Source organism: Miniopterus natalensis, chromosome 13, assembly GCF_054644295.1.
Source record: "Miniopterus natalensis isolate mMinNat1 chromosome 13, mMinNat1.hap1, whole genome shotgun sequence".
NCBI lineage: Eukaryota > Metazoa > Chordata > Mammalia > Chiroptera > Miniopteridae > Miniopterus > Miniopterus natalensis.
In genome coordinates, this window is record NC_142093.1 from 40,379,236 (window position 1) to 40,399,340 (window position 20,105).

At 35.7% G+C, this 20,105-nt stretch overlaps 1 protein-coding gene across 1 annotated transcript in view; it reads right to left on the bottom strand.

The window, feature by feature from the left end:
* The window catches only part of EXOC6B (exocyst complex component 6B), a 442,612-nt gene that overhangs the window by 138,822 nt on the left and 283,685 nt on the right, over positions 1–20,105 (bottom strand). Inside the window, exon 19 of the mRNA XM_016202591.2 lies at positions 3,970–4,111. Coding sequence (XP_016058077.1) covers positions 3,970–4,111 — 142 coding nt within the window. The remainder of the gene's footprint in view (positions 1–3,969; positions 4,112–20,105) is intronic.

Below are 20,105 nucleotides of genomic sequence, written 5' to 3' on the forward strand. Positions count from 1 at the left end.
TTGAGTGGTCGGCAAAAGACCTTCTGAGAATTGTTAAATATTTATTAACTTCTGTTGTTGCTGCTGCTGCTCATGATTATGATGATAATGGTGATAACAGCAAGAGAAGCTACTACTTCCTGCATATTCAGTGTTTTGTCAAACCATGAAATAAACCCCTTCATGCATTCTCATTGACTTCTGACCCAATCCCTGTAATATTAGGTACTATTATTATTCCCACCATAAATGGGGCTGGCTGTGAAAGGTTAAATGGTATACATGAGGTCACACTAAACGTTAAGTGGTGACCTGAATCTGTCAAGCTGACTCTAAATCTATGTTCTTAATGACACAGTATACTAGCTGAATATCTCAGGCACATGGTAATGCACATACTTCTCCTATGTATGTGGCGTCTAAGAAAGTGGCAGCCTAGGCCCCAGAGTCAAACACTCAATGTACATTCACATTCTATCTTGTCCAGAGTTTGATTCCTTTCAGGGCCTATACAGTTCTTCCAAGGACTCATAGACAATAGGGAAAATACTTCACGCACACACCACTGGGTAAAAGATGTAAGTGTTAATTATCTTGTCATTTGGGGCTGCTTTTATACGCCTCTGTATAGTTACTTGAGTCTTATGTATCATTTCTTTAAGATTTTTTATAGACCACTGAGCATCTAAAGGAAAAAAAAGAGGGAGGTGGTATAGCAAAAGACATAGAATAGAATTCTTTCTTTTAAAGTAAAATAAATGTCCATGGAAAGTTTCTTGACAGACAAATTACTGCCAATCAGAAATGAAACATTAAATTCTAAATCAATGAAACTTAGTGGCTCCACAATACATTAGAAAAAATTCAGTGGTAATACGGTTTTTGGAGGCACTGTCATGCATTACAAATGCTAGCTTCAAGCGGACCCTAAGTCTGAAAGGCTTTTACAAATACTGAATAGCTTTTCAGATAAGAGACTGGCTTTCTGGAACCCCATATGCAGGTTAACAAACTCTATTATGTTTCAACCTTTTCATTAAATGATCTCTCCAGCCCTTAGTCTTAACTGAAGGATACCAATTCACCTATTGTTTTCTCAAGTAGAAGCTACTGGTTCATCTGCATAAATGTAATTCAGAATCAGGCCACAAGATGGGTATTTTCCTTGCTCATTAGTGCTTCTCCCAGACCATCATTCCTCCTCTTCCAGGCCCACATACTTAGCTTTATTACCCTCCGTCTTTCTTTATCTTTTAGCTCTATCAAAAATGCAGTCATGGAGTCTTTCCCAGTCAGTCATCAGATGTTGCTGCTGAACCAACAGTATTTGTTGGCTGCCTACTCCAAAGTCCTTGTCTTCCTTTCCTTTGCATCAGAATGAGGTCCTACTCTTTCATCAAAACTCAGAAAAGAATGACTTCAAACTCAACATCAAGATTCAATTTTGATTGGTCTAGCTAATCACTATGTTTTTGATTCTCCTGGTAAATAACTGGTTTAAGACAGAGGCATGTAAAACCTCTTGGCTAACCAGATGGATGGAATCTGGTGGATGAATCCTAAGAACACTTCTGTGGCTGCTGCATATTCTCACGTCTGGATATAATCCCCAGAATTGTATATCTGAATGATGAGATTATGGTGATTTTTTTCTTTTTATCCTCAAAATTTTCCACAAAGAGCAGGTATTATTTCTATAAAAAATAAAATTTTAAAAAAACAAACCACACTTGAAAAGATGTTCATTTATTCTGTTACAGGTCATAACAGAGTAACAGAGGACTCATCTTCCCACTGTAAAAAATACTGGAAGCCCGGCAGGTGTGGCTCAGCAGTTGAGCATCAACCTATGATCCAGGAGATTGTAGTTCAATTCCCAGTCAGGGGACATGCCCAGGTTGGGGCTCCATCCCCAGTGTGGGGAGTGCAGGAGGCAGCTGATCAATGACTCTGCCATCATTGATGCTTCTATCTCTCTACCCCTTCTCCCTTCCTCTCTCTGAAATCAATAAAGATATGTTAAAAAAAAAAAAAAAAAGACTGGAAACTGAACAAAGTATGTGAAAGAATGGTTTCAGATATTAGGCAACAGTCGATACAGGACTGTGATCCTTGAAAGAAGGAAAACAAACGAGGTGAGCATGCCTAGAGGCAGCTTCCAGGCTATGATGCAAAGCCAGCAAAGGGAGAGAACCCAAACAAAACATAGGTAGTCTGAACTGAAAAGTCAGAGATTGCAGTCCAGAATGCCAAGGCAACTAGTGATTTCAGGGCCAACTACCAGAGAGAAAGACGTTTAAAAGAGAGCACTCAGGAAAACCAGAGAAGTGTGCAACTGAATATTTGGCAGAGTACTCATCTGTGCATGTGTGGGAAGAAACTACCCAAGGCTGGGGAAAGAACGACCAGAAATGAATAAGCAGAATAACTTGTGGAGCTGGGATAGTTCCTGTTCTCACCAACCAGAGTTGAAAGATCTCTAGACACGGCATGGGGTAAAATTCTTCAAAGGGCTGCTCTGGACCCACTATAAACTTAAAAGCAAGTCTCAAAAGGATCCAACCAATTTCAAGTAATGTAAATGCAGGTCAGAACAAAATCTAATACTATTTAAAGGAATATAACAAAATATAGCACCAAGAACATAAAATGTAAAATGTCAGGCATCAGAGCTTCTCCATGTGGTCTCTCCACATGAGCTGATTTCGGTTTCCTCACAGCATGGAGACCTCAGGGTAGACTTCTTATCCAGAAGCTACCTAAGAAGATGGAGTTGCATTGTCTTTCATGACCTAGCAACAGAAATCACAAGGCCACTTCTGCCACATTCCGTTGGATATAATCAAGTCATGAGCTTTCCCAGATTCAAAGGAAGGGGAATTAAGAAGTGCTAAGGTTCTAGAAAAAGATGTGGGAAAGGAGACACTGTTGTTGACATCTTTGAACAATGTAATCGCACTGTAGATCTCTGGTACAGACCTTCTGGTGACAAATTTTCCAAAGGATATTTTTCTTAGAATCAGAACAATCACTTTGAATCATATCATTTTGGTTCATTTTCATTTTTCACTGACTGCACAAGGAACACCACAACATTCTCCATTCTTTCCTTCTTCCTTCCTACCAAAGCCTAATTTTGTGTTCAACATCAAGTGAATGATTCATGATGAATCAACTATGCCAATAATGATGCTTTCCTTTCACTTTGACAGATACTCAGCCTCCCAGCCACCCTTAGCATTGGAGATGACGATACAACTGTCTTCAGGCCAATGAGACACAGGTAAGTTTGTTAGGGGTCTCCTGAGAAAGGTTTTTATTTTCTTAGTAAAAGGAATAGGTGAGACTGGCCTCTTTTTCCTGTCTCTTCTCACAATAATGCAGATGAGGAGGAAAAGTATGGGAGAGGAAAGGGAACAAAAGAGCCTTGGGTCCTTGGTGACATCACTGAGCAACTAAATCAATTCAGTAACTCACTGACTCTGAGAAAAAATAAAATCTATTTGTTTTAACCACTCTGTCTAAGGTTTTCTGTTTCTACCTGTACTAGAAAGCATTTCTGACTGATAAATACTACACAGCATTTGTCCTTCAGACTAAGGGTTTGCAAATATGATGTAAAAATAGTTTTAAAATAAAACATAAAAAGGAAATCATTGGGAACTGACTCTTTTATAGTCTCTGAACTAATCGGGTTTCTTTGGTGTCTATTAAATGCATCTCTGCCTTATATACCCCTCTAGACAGCAAAGTTATGTGTGGCCAGGGATCTTCAGTTTTCTACAGAAGGACCTAAGCACTTTTGGGTGCTCGAACTAGCTTGCTGATAGTCTCTATTTCTAGACATCTTATAAGGGACTTCTGTCATCTAGCTACTCTTTGACCTCATCAGGAGCAAAGACCCAATAGACTTAGGACCATTTTTTTTTTTCCCCCACAGATGAGTATGCAGGCTAAACAATCAAGCAAAGGCATGGTTCACTGTCTTACGTTCGCATTCTCTGACATCCAAATTGAACTGCTGCAGTGCTCCCAAGGTGAGCTGCCTCACTTCAGCTTCCAGCAGAAGTTGCATCAGGGACGTGGCTAAATGCTTGCAAGCTGACATGCATGCTGTCTGAGCAACCTTTCCCTGAAATACAAGAATGTAAATCATAATGTTAAGGGATTAAGATGAAATTCCAACAGAATTAAAACCATTTATTTTTCAATTAGGTATGTCTTTAAGGTTTTCTTCATCATAATACACTTATATTCAAATAATATTGGAATGAATAGCACCTGATGGCAATCACCTTAAATACTAGCTTCATCATGACCAGTCATGTAGCTATTTCACTAAGTTAAAATTCACAAAGCCCAGCTATTTATTCAGGAAGCACTTTTTTTTCTAAATCAACAACAGATAAACAATACTCAAAATGTTCATTAAGCCAAGAAGAAATTTTTCCACAGAGAAAAAAATTTCAAACAGTCCCTTCCAAAACAATCATAATTCTTAAAAAACAAATGTAGGCCCTCGCCCAGTAACTCAGTTGGTTACAGTGTCAACATTATACACCAAGGTTGCAGGTTCAATCCCTGGTCAGGGTACATACAAGAAGCAACCAATGAATGCATAAATAGTGGAACAACGAATCAATGTATTTCTTTCTCTCTCTCTCTCTAAAATCAATCAATAAAACAAATTTTTTAAAAAAACAAGTGTAAACAATAATTCCTAATTTATCTAATAAACCAAAGTCTTTACTGCTTTATGATTTAACACATATGAAAAAGTTTTCCTTTAAAAAAAAAAATCATTAAAAGAATGAATTTTGTGTTCTTAAAAAATGAACACTGAGGTTTATGAACATAAATTCTAGGCTAATTTTTAAAATATGATATTGGAAATATCTTGCTATATTCTTTACAGTATTCAAATACTTTCTATTTAGTGAATTACATCTTAGTCTCAGGTATAAGTCATACATCATAGAAGATACACGCACATTTTTCCAGATATATATCCACTTAATTTGTTATCTGTTACTTACCATCACTATCTAGTCTGAAAAACAGAATGACATGTGTCTTTAAAAGTATGAGTTCTCAAATTAGTCAGTGAATCCTTCTTTTCTGAAATTATGAAGTATTTCAGCCATATGGAAAGATATATAGAACTACATGGTGAACACTCACGTATCCACCAAACATTACAGCTTAGTGCCTGTGGGACCTCCTTAATCATTTTCCTCCCTCTTCCCACAGGTGACCATTACTGATGTTAGATACACCATTTGTATTTTAAAAATACTATTATGATAAGTATACATATAACAAAAATAATATACTGTATTATTTTATGTACTTTGAAACTTTCCATACTATCACATGGCATGCCCTTTTGCAACTTGCTTTTTTGGTTCAGTATTATAATGTGAAGCTTTTACAGTATAATGCACGCGGCTGTAGTTTATCCCTTTAATTATTCCACAGTATACCACAATGTATTTGTCCATTCTTCTGTTGTTGGACATTTAGGCTGTTTCTATTTTATTTTTATTTTCTTTTATTGCTATTATAAACTCAGTAGGTCATAGAATAATCTAGGTCTAGTAAGAATTCATGAAAATTCCAGATTCTCACTCTGGTGTTCTTTTACATGTTTTTTCCATATATTTCACTGGGTCAGGGAGTATCTGGTTCTCTTCTACAAAAAGGAATAAATCATCCACTATTTCTTATATAAAGACACAATTAAACACAATTAAAACGTGTAGAAATCTTACAAATTCTCAAAGAAATATAGAAAGCTCAATATCCTATTACTTTTAATTACTATGTACTTCAATTACACAACTAAGTGCTATGTCATAGTACTAAATGCGAGTAGAGGCGATGAGCTTAGAGAAAGCATCATCAATACCACTAATATCTCTACCACCATCATCAGAGAGGCTGCTTCCATTTATTGAGTATTGAGTATATGCCTAATGTTCTGAAAATATTTTCTCATATAATTCTCACAAGAATCCCATGAGGTATTTAATCCTCGATTTGCAGAGAAAGAGAGGTCAAGTTATTTGAAAATATCTTGTTAGTGGTAGAGCTAAGATGTGAATCCAGCCATCAGACTTTCCAAAAAGACTCTTAACAATCATTTGATCCTGCCTCCCAGTAAAGGGCTTTGTGGTAGTTTCTGCGTCTTTCTGTTGCTCTGAGATTTGGGGAAAAGAAATGGAGAAGACGAGAAGATAAAAATGACACAAATCTGAAAGGCCAGGATACTGAGTGAGAGATTTTTTCCTCCTTTCCTCATCTAAGGAAGCATCGAAGGAATGCTGAGTTCACAGTAGGTATGTAAAATGGACTCCCAGCGTAGCTCTCTGTCAACCTACTGGGATCAGATCCTGTGTCCCAGATCATCAAGGATTTTATCTCCCTGACTTCAAATGGCCAAAGTCCAATTTCTCTTTCTCTGGATAATCTAGCAAGTTTCAAGAAACATGGAAAGAGAGCCAGGAACTATTCTGTGAAAGAGAGCTGTCCTTTTACACCAACTTTCTCTTTTGCTTTTGCTTCCCGGGTAACACTCCTCTGTTCACATTTTTGTATGTCAAACTTTATCTTTCTCTAGTGGCACAATTCAAAGCCATGAGAGCCAGAGAGCCGATGGTGTGGACTTCAGTCTGAGTATGAAAGCCTGAGAACCAGGAGCACCAAGGACAGGACACTGCTTGATATTGTTGCACATATAATTGATGCTCTGCAAAATGTTCTCCCCTTGGTTTTTCTTTCTGCATTTAGTTTGTATAGTTTCAACTGCTCAGTCTTTTAAGTTTCCCAACCTTATCTTCTAAAGTTGTTAATTTTTGTTGCTAACCCAATTCAGCATATTTTTCATTTCTGATACTCTGTTCTTTAGAAATTCCATCTGATTCCTTTTTGTAACTTCTATGTCTTTCCTAATGTTGATGTTTACCTTTAAATCTTGAACCTATAGAGCATGTGTGTGTCTGTGAGCATTTATCTACAGCATTTATCTGCTAATTCTGTCACCTATGTCACTTCAGCAACTTTTTAATGGATTATTTTCCTTGTTATGGATCACATTGCCCTGTTTCTTGTTACATCTGGCAAATTTTTGTTAACACTAGATACTGTTGTTGAGTGTCTCTATTTTGTTGAATTTCTTTAAAGAGTGCTGATTTTTGTTATGGCAAACAATTCCATTTCTTTTGAAATTTTGAGGTTTATTGGTGTACTCTTTTATTTAGGGATTAGAGTCACCTTTTTTTATGGTCATTTTAGGCTTACTACAAATGTAGCCGTAGACCAAATACTAGCCATTCTTCTGGTGGCTCTACTAAATGCTCCAGGAATTCAGTGAGGTCTTTCCCTTCTTGCAGGTTAAAATTTTAACATCTCCCTTCCTTGTGTGAATTCTGGCAATTGTGCTCAGCTTCTGTACCCTGGCAGTTGTTTTATGCCTGACCTCGTGGATTTTTCCTACACACAAACAGCTTAGTATTCAGCCAAAGCCTTAAAGGGATTCCAATGTGGGTATCTGATGCTATTCCTCAAAATACCTTCCTCATCTCAAAACTGTTTCCTTACAAATATGAGCAACTTCTTCCCAAAATTCCAACCTATGCCTTCTTAACTCAACAATACTCCCATGCTGCACTTGGGTTACTTTGGATAGCCTCCCTGTACCACAGTTTGCAAAGTACCTGCAGGCAGATTGTTAGAGCAATGTTTCATTTGTTTCTCTTCTTTCAGAGATCACAGTCCTGCACTGCCTACTGTCCAGGATCTAAAAACAGTTGTTTTATTTATTTTGTCTGGCATTTCAAACGTTTCTGGTCGAGAGGAAATCTGGTACCAATTATTGCAACATGGTCAGCAGAGAGCATCTCATCTTATTTTTTAAAGATATTTTTTGCTGGGTACTGAATTGTATATTGACAGTTTTCTTTTACTTTTAAATTTAAAAAGTTTCATTCTATTGTCCTCTGGCCACCATTGTGTCTATGAGAAATCAGCCATCATTCTTATTGTTTTTTCCCTTGACTGTGTTATCGTTCTATAGCTGTTTTTGAGATTTTTCTTTAGATTTAATATTCGTATGCCTAGGTATAGTTTTCTTTGTATTTCTCCTGTATAGGCTTGCTGAGCTTCCAGAAACTGTGGATTGCTGCATTTTCTCATATATGGAAAATTCTCAAGCATTATTTTTTAAAGTAGTGCTTCTGTACCATTCTCATTCTCTCTTCCTTTCCTGGGACTCCAAGTACATATATGTTACACCTTTTAACTATGTCCCATCTCTTTTATGTTCCATTCCATTTTTAAAATTAAAACAATTTCATTCTTTTTCCCCCCTCAATGTGTGTTTTCTACAGACCTATCTTTGAGTTCACTTACCTTAACTTCTGCTTAAAATTTCACCTAATGAGCTCTTTATTGCAAATTGTGCATTTTGCTATTCTAGAATATACATTTTATTCTTAATATCTATTCAAATAATTAATTTTTTGTCTATTGTCCATTCTTTCCAATTTTCTTTAACATATTAATCATAGTTATTTTAAAATCTTTGTTTGCTAGCATAAATATCTAGAATTATCTAATGATCTACTTCTATGATTATTTTAACTTTCGATTATAGGTCAGTTTTTCCTGTTAGTATGTTAAGAGATTCTGTTTTATATACTCTACATTGCAGAAAAGATGCTATAAAGGCCTTCGATTATTTGTGGATCACCTTTATTTTTTCAAGCTTGTTTTTAAAGTTACAGTTTGTCCATTTTAGTTTTGCCTTAATCTTAGGAGTTTATCTATAACCCCTGCAAATGGCTTAACTGATATTTAAATGGAAAAGTCTCTCTATGAGTTCAATTCTCAATGTCTCTGGCTGTGCAACTTCTAGAATACTTGCCCATATTCCAGCAGCTGTTGTCTTCTAAAGCTCCAGAGTGTGCCGTATTCATATGCAGCACAGAAATTAGCCAAGGACTGAAGGGGAATTTTAGAAAGACAATTTTGGGGGGGGGGGTTCTTTCTCTGTCTGTCTTTTCGGTATCCTATTCCTCTAATGCCTACTCTTACTGATATCCCAAGTACTCTTCCCTTCCTGTTTTTGATAATACTCTGATGCTATATTTTGTCCAGTTTTCACAGTTGTTTACACTAGAAGGTAATAAGTCTTATACTACGACATCACAACTAACCCCCCACCAAATCTTTTTAATTGACAAATTTATATCAAACTAGGAAAAAAAACCCTATAATAACCATTTAAAGAATTTCTCCCTGGCCAATAATCTTATATGCTTTAGTCTTGATTTCCATTATTAGCTTGGCCAACATTTTGCATTATAAAGAAAATGCATACATATATGTGTCATTGGAACTAAAATTACAATAAAGAATAAAGGGTATAGACAACTAATCAGTACATTACAAAACAACAACACCACAGCAAATACTTTAACTTGTATGTACTATTTCCATAGACCAAAACAGTGTCAGAAAAACAAAGAAAAAAATATAAAGGTAAACAGAGAAATTACAGGTATATAGTTGAATGAAAACCAACACATATTAAATACAATTCCCTGGACCACTGACTTTAACCCTTGTCTCATTTTCATCATCTGTCAAATAGATTGTTATAATGGTTAAATAAAAATAATTCCTATGTAGCATTTCCTACCTAATAATTCCACAGTACCTGGCTAATATTAAATACTCAGTAAATGTTTTATTAGTATAATTTTTATTCCTATGATCCAGAATATGGAAAACTATTTTGAGAAATTGCATATATTTTCTTAAAATATAAGTATTTTATGAGTGCATAATATTTTACTAACCATTCATCCCTTTTATAAAATCATACAATTTTCTTCCTTTACACCAAAAAATTCTGTCATGCCAAAAAGTAGAAAGTGTACTTCCTGTTCTAAAGCAAATCAAGGAGAACATGCAATTATGTGCTAAATTGAGCAGAATAAACTCTAAGCACTATATGATTTTAGAAGAAAAGGTTATGAGGCCAAAATAGTCAGGGAAGGTTTCGCAAAAATGGTAGGACTTGATGGGTGACCTTCATTATATATTGACAACAACATCAAGGAAATAATTTCAGGTGGCTTACAATGTGAAATGAGGTTCTATAAAGTATTTTACAAATAACAACAATCACTACTGCACAAACCTCCACAGAACCAGTCCTCATAATGAGAAATAAAAACTCTTCCTTTCTCTTTCCTCAGCTCCTGCTCAGGTCAGAGGTTAACTTCATCAAGTCATCTCATTAACACGGCAACGTCTTTGAAGGAAACCAGTCTCGGCCATGCTGGCCATTTTGCCAGACTCCAACCAAGATGCCAACCAATCAGATTCAAATATTAATGAGCAAAAGGTCGTGATGAGGTAATTTCCAAAGTTCTCTTAGTTCCTGTTTTCTGACCTTTCCAATTCCCTCTCCCTTTCTCCAGCCCACTCTTACTACATAAATTACAGTCACTGGCTTAGTTTCAAGGTATATACCCTGTACACTGTAATTTCAGTTGAAGTGCATTTTAAGTGGAGGCCTCCCAGATGCTGGATCCCAATCCAAGGGTGATCTGTCGAGGTAGAAAGTTAAAAAGAAGGGAGGGAACCAGCTAAATACTACACCCAATTTTGATATTTAACTATGACAACAAAAAAAGGAAAAAAGAAAAAAAAAATAGGAAAACTAAAAAAGAAATCCTCTCTTACCCTCTCTTTCAAACTTTCCAATAAGCAGTTTAATAATGTGACAAAGCAGAGCATATTAAAATATTAACCAAAGCTTCCAGGAAAACCTCTATAATCTCACTTGTTTATTCAAGACCTTTACAAACCTCATAAAAAATTAACTGGGCTTGGAGAAAACACACCATAGCCATAGGAGAGAGTTTACAAAACACAATGGTACAGACGCCTGCCTGTCTGCCAGCCAGTCGCTTTTAACTTCCACATACAACATATTACTCCGCTCCTAACTGGTCAATACCCTAAATAAGAGCATTTCTCCTCCCAAACACCTCATTAGCCTGAGTTTCTTTTTTTGTTTTTTGAGCTAACATATCCTGTAGGTGCTTTGGTTCATTATTTTCTGCCAATAACAAATGCTGCGTTTCAGAATACTTAAAACCTTAGGTTTCTCTGGGTGAAATCAGTTAAGATCTTCTTTACTAGTATTTAATCAGCTCTCTAATTAACCTCACTATGGGAGGAGAGTGCATAAACTGTAATGTCCATTTTATGGAAAGTAGTAGAGAAAACAAGAAGAGACTAGAGTGGACGTGATACACAGAGAAAGAGCCAGGGTTTGGTTCATACTGACTTAGGTTCAAATCCTAGCTTTATCATTTCCATGACCTTTATGAGAGTTGCTCAATCATAGTTAGACTCACCTTCCTTATGAGTAAAATGAAGATAATGTCAGCAACATTGCAGAAACTGTATGCAGTTAATGAGATAATGTAATAAAGAACCCTATACAGTATCTGGCACATAGTAGGGGCTCAATGAATGGTAGGTACTTTATTATAAAATGTTCCTGTCCTTTTTGAGTAGTTCTGCCTGCAGCTCAAGGAAAAATTTTAATAAACATTTATTTGGGTCCCAGGCAGAATTAAATATCCCACATTTCTTAAAAAGTGGTTCTAGAAAAATTCAACATGCAAATTCGAATGTGAGCTGAGCTCAGTCATCTTTCATACACCTAGAAATCTACTCTGAGTTAATTATGTTGCAGGAAATTGAACACGAAATATGAATTTCAGTCAGTCTCAAGTTTGTGAGGACAAATGCTCTTAAGCCATTTAGATTTCAAGGAAACATTGCATATCCTCTCCATCTCTGTCTTTTCCCCTCTGAATGTCCTACAGGAGCTGTAAAGGAGGAAACTTTTCATCACAGTATATTTGTGTGAAAGCACCAAAGTATGTTAACAATTAGAGAGGAGGAAACCTGAAAGACTGCCTTGTTAATTAAGGAGCTTGCTATCAAAGAACTCATTAAAAGGTAATGAAACCAAATGGCTATTAAAATAAATACCACTGAATAAAGGCTGTCTGGCTAACTGCCCCTCGATCTAGCTTTTTACAAACATTTCCCAACAGTAAAGACCTCCAAAAAGATGAAAAGCCATACTAATGCTAAAACTAATATTGATGAAACAGGAGACAAAATTATCCAAAGTAGAAGTCAGAAGTTGCATTAAGAAAAGCCTGGCCGGGCGTGGCTCAGTGGTTGAGCATCGACCTAGGATCCAGGCGATCGGGGTTCGATTCCCAGTCAGGGCACATGCCCGGGTTGCAGGCTCCATCAATGACTCATCATTGATGTTTCTATCTCTCTCTCTCCTTCTCCTTTCCTCTCTCGGAAATCAATAAAGATATATTTTAAAAAAAAAAAGAAAGAAAGAAAAAGAAAAGCCATCCTAGAATTCAGAATATGGGACATCCAACAAGAAAGTCCTCGACCATTTACCCTGTTGTCAGAAGCCCTGGGCCCTGCGTAATGGAGGGAAAGACAGCTGTTCCTCTCTATGCTTTCCTACTCCTATTAAGTTAGAACCAGGTTCTCCCTTTTTCCTAGTGATTCCCTCACCTACTTTCTGACATCTAGCTTCTTTCTTATTGGAACAGAATCTGCAAATCTTAAAAAGATGTCATAAAGTTAGAGTTAGAAGGAAACTGGTGGAATATAATGAAACCATAGAGGTATAATCCTTGAGCAAAGTGGGAGAAAGTAACTGAAGGATCTCTGTAACAGGACATGCTAGAAACTGACCACTTACATTGACTACAGAAGTTCAGAGCATTTTCAGAAAGCCAGACACTGATGATAGAAAGAAGATGCCACCTCCACTGAAAAATATATTTACAGAATATGTTAGCGGCCTGCTCATTATCCAAGATCCCTTCTACTTTAATAAAATAATCTTTGACAATATAAAGTTAGAATATTTACATCTTGTCATATATGGAAGGCAAATGATTTGATAGTAGAAATGTCTGCAGAAGCACCGTTGCCTGGTCCTTCCTTCTTTTTGCTGTCAAAGTAAGTATGGGATGGCTAGAACTGTAGCAGCTATCTGGGAATCTTGAGGAAAAGGTCAAGGGAATGACAAAGACCCCAGTCCTGATATTCCTGAGCCTCTGAGATAATATCATTTCCGGAGTTGTTATTATGTGAGAACATACACTCTGAGGCATTCAAGCTACTGAAGTTGATTAGTGATTATTATTGATAACAGATAACCACATCAAAGCCAGTAGAATCAGAAAATCGGATGAGGGATGTGTACATCATTACCTACATAAACAGCCTGCATAAAAAATAAGGCTGCCCTGAAATGCGGCGGAGAAAAGGGTGAAAGGCCGCCCACCCGCATTGCTTAATGACAAGTACACAGCTACAGAGGTCCTCTATACCTGAGTCAAGAGAGGAGGGAAGTGAAATACTAGCACATGACACAGTAAAAATACTGTGAAGCAAAGGAAAGAACACAGCATGTGTGACAATTAATTTGACGTGTCCACTTGACTGGGTCATTGGATGCCCAGATATTCACTCAGACATTAGAGTCCTTTTGGATGAGAGTAACACTTAAATCAGTAAACTGAGTAAAGCAGATTCTTTTCCCTAATGTGGGGGGATACTATCCAATTCCTTGAAGGCCTGACTAGAACAAAGAGGCTGGGCCCTCCTGCAAGTAAGGAACTCTCCATGCCTAACTGCCTTGAGCCACATACCAGTCTTTTCCAGCTGTCAGACTTGAGTTGAAATGTGGCTCTTATGGGTTCTTGAGCTTTCAGACCAGAACTTATACCAACTTCTTTGGTCTCCAGCTTGCTGACTAAACAGATCTTAGGAATTCTCAACCTCCATAATTACGAGTCAATTATACATATGCACACACAGACACATACATTTTATTGAATCTGTTTCTCTAGAGAATGCTGACTAATACAGAATCCAAAAGACTCAAAGTATTTTCAAGCCTAAAAAATTGTATATTAATGGATCAAAAGGAAATTGTAAATAAACTCTTTGGTATCACCATCTAGAGTATATAACAAACGGTTCTCAATAAAGAGAGACATAATGGGGAGAAAGAGTGAGAAGTGAAATGAGAGCACGATAAATCAAAAGCTCAAAGGTGAACATAAAGGGAGACGGATAAGATAAAAAGGGTTGTAAGAAAACCAAACACAGGTTAACTAAATTAAAATCCATACGAGAGGGAAGATGCAGGAATAAGTACCCAAGTTGTGTGGAAAACAAACATGAGACATTCTCCCAGAAATCAGAAAACTAGCATGAAGCTGAAAATTATGACAGAGAAAGTGATCAGTTAAATACAGAAGATAAAGTTAGCATCAGGTTAACTAATGTTTGCAAAGTGGGGCCAAGAAAAAAAACAAGAATAATCAATATATCAGAGAAAAAAATTACAAAAATGTATGAGTATTCAGGCAGAAAAATTAGAAAAAATAACCAAAGAACAAAATCAGATTTTTCTACTGCAACACTAAAACTAGATGACTGGAACAACATACACAGAAGGGAAAAGATGTAACAAAAATTTTTTTAAATCAAGCTAAAAGGCAAAAATAAAACATTTAATACATAAGGAAGGTCTTCTAATAAATGAAACAAATACCTTTACTTGAAGATATACACAGTGAAAGCCATGGTCTAAAGCATGGAAACTAATAAAAAGTGAGATATGCTTAATAACTGTCTGAAACTAAATGTAAATATCGTATTTACTGTTGAAAAAAGACATATAACATGGAAAATAATGCTGTAATGATAGTAATACTCTTGATCTAAAACACTGGAATATTTTTTAAAATGTAGGAGAGGAAGAGGGAAATTAAAATGTGTGATAAGCAACTTATATTAAATGTCACAAATAAACTTTTTATGCTTAATTCCAAAGCTTAGAGAATTATAAGTTGAAAAACATTTTGAAAAAAATGAAATGACTCATGTTCAAAACTCTAAGGATGTCATAAAAACATGACACATGCATCAAAATGAAACAAAAGAAACCTTGAAAAGAAATATAATGAAACAAAATAATACAGTTATAACCAAGTCAACAGCACAACTGCATATTGTCCAAATTATCTTATTAAAAGACAAAGGCAAGACTAAAATCTGATGAAACTGAGAAATAAAGTAATAGGTAAAACCATAAAAGAAAAAAAAATGTAAATGAAGAGGTAATAACATATTAACAGGTAAGTTCAAATTCAAGAAAAAAGTTATTAAATAAGAGTCATTTCCTATTAGCATTCTAAAATAAAGATCTGACTGCTAAGTCCTAGTACAACATATAATTTGTATCAAACTACATAAAGAAAAAATTGCAGAAAAGAGAAAATACCTAAAAAACACAGAGGACAAAACAATAGTATGAGATCTTAACAGAATACACTGAGACTTTCACAGATCAAGCAGCAAAAATTATAAGTGAGGTCTAAATAATAATGCAATAATATAAATTTAAAGATACATATTGAACTTAATACATTATGGTCAGGAAATATGTCTTTTTATCCATAAGAAGTAATACCCACTGAAACCCTAAAAGGCCTTCTCAACATTAGCGCTTGAACAATTGGATATCCATGTAGCTAAATATAAATCTCAATTGTTTAGTCACTCTGTTACACCAAAGAAAATAACCAAATGCATCATACCAAAAAAAAAGTTCAAGTTTTACAAATCTAGAAAAACATAGGAGAAAAATTTCTAAAATTTGGAGAAGATGATTTCTTAGGACACAGTGAACAGTCAAGGAATCATCATATACATAGCTAAAAGAAATCTGGTATCCAGAATATATTAAATAATGCAAAACTTAATAAGTAAATAACCCAAGTGAAAATATAGGGAAAAGATCTGAACAGGCATTTGACAAAGGAAGATAATATGAACAGCCAAAGAGCACATGAGAATTGCTCAGCATCATTAGGTATCAATGAAACGATGAACAAAAACCTCAAGGCAATGCCAGCGCAGGCTAATCAGAGTGACTGAAATTAGCAAAGATGATGACACCAAATATCAACAAGGATTTTGAACAACTGAAGCTCTAATACATTGGTCTTATTATATAAAGTGGTATGGCTATTTTCAAAACCACTTGTGAGTTCCTTAAAAAGTTAAAAATATACACTTACCATTTGATGCACACACAAATTAAAATACAATTGAACCCATGATTTAATTTTAACATCATAAAGGTAGGGAAAACCAGACATTATGAGCCTTCCGACTCACTGCCATTAGAAGTACACACAAATATCTATAAAGTATTTTTGTCAAAATTACAACTACTAACAAACCACCTGTTTAAAGGAAACCCAAAGTATAGAGGAACATATTAAGTAACATTACAGGGATGTACCATGGGAAATCCTATAAAACAAATAACTGAGTTTCTTTAACAAATGCTGGCAAAGTATTTTTTAAAAAGGTAGAGTACCTACAAACAAAAGAGACTTAAAGAGCCTTCCACTTCTGCCAAAGGCAACGTAGCTTATATAAAACAAATCCTCCCACCAAGACCCACTATAAAACTTGATAAAATAACAGAAACAAAATGAAACGAAAACAGCTGTTTGAAGGCATTGAAGAGCAATCAAGGACAAGGGGATTTAAAGAAACAGCAGAGAGAAGTTAAACACTGAGGAGACAGACGTGGGATATCTCCAATGTTTCTTCCCACTGAAAAATTTGCTTATTTCCAACATAGGGCATGGAGGCTGGGAAGAAAATAGGAGCTGTATAGGGGTCATGAAACAGAAACAGCAATCAGGAAGCACCTGACAAGAGCTGAGAAAGCTAAGCAGAATTTCAGCAGTCTCACAGAGCTGGGAAGAAAATTAGAGATCAAAATCCGTCAAGGAGGAAGGGTCCTGGTAAACAGCACACAATTCAAGCTGAGATACCAGCAGGACTATAATCTGGATTAAGTGTAATCCAGAAATAGGTTAATCCTTACAAAGCTGAATTCATTTATTAGGTATAGAAACTTTCATTTGAACTCACTGGGATTTTCCATATATAAATCCATGTCATTTGCTAATAGAGATACTTTAACTTCCTCCTTTATGATTTTTTTTTCTCTCTTTCTCGTCTAGTTAATCTGGCTAGAACTTCTAGAAAAATGTTGAATAGTGATTGTGAAAGTGGGGATCCTTGTCTTGATGCTGACTTTAGGGGAAAAGTTTTCAGTCTTTCACCAGAGTATGATGTCAGCTGTGAAATTTTTATAAATGCCTTTTATCATATTGAGGATATTCCTTCTAGTCCTAGTTTTCTGAGTGTTAGATTTTGTAAATTCACCTTTTCTGTAGGCTTTGAGATTATGTGGTATTTTTCTTCATTCTATTACTAAAATCTTTAACATTGCTTGAGTCCCTTATGTTGAACCACTACTGCATTCCTAGATGAGATCCCAGTTGGTCAAGGTGAAGTACATTTGTGATATTTTGTTGGATTCACTTTGCTCATATTTTGTTGAGGATTTATGCTTTTGTATTCATATGGAATATTGGTCTATAATTTTCTTTTTTTACAATGTCTTTATCTGGCTTTGGTATCAGAGTAATGCTGGCCAAACAGAATGAGTTAGGAAGTATTCCCTGCTCTTCTATTTTTTAAAACAGTTAACAAGAATTGTATTAATTTTTAAATATTTGGTAGAATTCACTAGTAAAACCATCTGGTCCTGGGCTTTCATTGGGAGGTTTTAAATGACTGATTTAATCTCTTTACTTAGACATTTGTTACAATTTTTTACTTCTTCTTGAGTAAATTTAGGTAATGCGTGTTTCTAGACTTTTGTCCATTTCATCTAGGTTATCTTTACGTTGTTGTCATAAATTACATTTTTATACATTGTGTGTCCAATAACATAGATTTGTAATTTTTTATGCAGTTGTCGTTTAAATCAAGTTGAAATACAAAGTAGGGGTACAAACCAAAAATACAATAATAGTGGTTTTTATATTTGCTCATGTATTTACCTTTACCAGAGATCCTTATTTCTTCATACACTTTCAAGTTACTGTCTAGTGTCCTTTCATTTCAACCTAAAGGAATCCCTTTCACATTTCTTATAGGGTTGCTCTAGTGGTAATAAACTCCTTCAGGTTTTATCTAGATATGTCTTAATTCCTACCTCACTTTTGGAGGACAGCTTTGTCAAATATAGATTTCTTAGTTGATAGTTTTTCTTTCTTTCAGTACTTCAAATATATCAATCTACTGTTTCTGTTCTTCAAGGTTTCTGATGAGAAAACAGATAATTTAATTGAGGATCCCTTGTATGTGACAAGTTGCTCCTCACTTGTGTCTTTCAAGTTTCTCTCCTTCTTGTATAGTTTCATTATAATGTGTCTCAATGTGGGTCCCTGAGTTTATCCTACTTGGAGTTCATTGAAATTCTTGGACTTGTAGATACATGTATTTCATCAAATTTGGCAAAATTTCAGCCATAATATCGTCAAATATTCTTTCCAAGCTTTTCTCTCTCTCTTCTACTTCTGAAACCCTATAATGCATATGTTGGTCTCCTTGATGATGACTCACAAGCCCTTCAGGCTCTTTTCACTTTTCATTGCTTTTTTTTGCTCTTCAGACTCAACAATTTTATTTCTCTTATCTTCAAGTTTCTAATTATTTTATCTGCCTGCTGAAATCTGTAGTTGACTCCCTCTAGTGAATTTTTTATTTCAGATATTGTGTCTTTCACTCCAGAATTAGTTGGTCCCTTTTTATAATATCTATCTCATTACTGATATTCTCATTTTGTTCATATGTCCTTTTCCTGATTTCATTTAGTTGCTTGTCTATATTTTCCTTTAGCTCTCTGAACATATTTAAGCCAGTTGCTTTAAAGTTTTTATCTGAACTTCCTAAAAAATGGTTTCTTTCAATGTATTTTTGTTCCTTTGGATAGGCCATACTTGTCTGGTTTTTTGTATGCCCTGCAATATTTTTGTTACTGAAAACAACACATTTGAATATTATAAGCCATAATTCTGGAAATAAGTTCTGCCTCATCCACAGGGTTTGCTATTTTTGATTGTTGAATCCTGTAGTTTATTTTTTTGCATGATTTTTCCAAACTACTTTGCAAAGACTGTATTCCTTGTAATATGTGGTTATGAACTCTTTGTTCCTTTACCTTGAGTTGAGCTAAATTTTTGACTGAGATTTCCTTGAATGTTGGGGCTAAATCAAATCAACCAAAGCAACAAAAAACACCATCCCCCTCAAGAAAAAGTAAAACAAAAACAACCAAAACACTTCTCCCAATTCTGCACATTATCTCTTATGGGATCACTTCAGCACTTATCCAGGCTTTCAGTAAGCCTAGATATCAGTCCAAAGTGAAAACTTAGGGTTTTATGAAGTCTTTATGAGCATCTTTCCTTGGCTATACATGTGGCTTTCTAACCACGCCCCCTCCCCTCATTTAAACAGGTGCTTTTAAGTGTCCTGATTTCCCAAAGAGCCTCCCTCAGCTTTTCCTCCTGGACCTTTGGTGGTCTATTATATGCCTTCACTGTTATTTTTACTCCAGTCACCTGACAATTGTTAGTTCACCTTACATCATTTTTGAAAAGTGCTCAACACTTTTCTAGCCTGAGTTCCAGGTCTGACAAAACAGAGATGAGTGCCTGGCATGAGGTAGCCCTTAGACAAGTTAAAAGAGACATACACAATACTTTATATGTAAAATATGTTCTGATCTTTCTGGAATCAATGAGCAGGATCCCACACAGGAAACACAAGCTACTGCTGGCTCAAGACTGCCAACATGCTGGTGGCGAAGTGGAGCAGGGGCAAGTAAAAACACCAACCACACAGATTCCCTACTGTTTTTAGATCTTCTTTTCCTTGATTTGGTACTCATTTGGTCAATGTTTTTGTGGAGGAATGAGAGTCTGGAGCTGTCTACTCTACCATTTTGCTGACATCACTCTCAGAGACTACTCTTCTTAATTCAAGCAGCCATGTCACAAACATATGTCACAGATCAGGATTTCACAAACTAGTTTCAGAGACAGGTT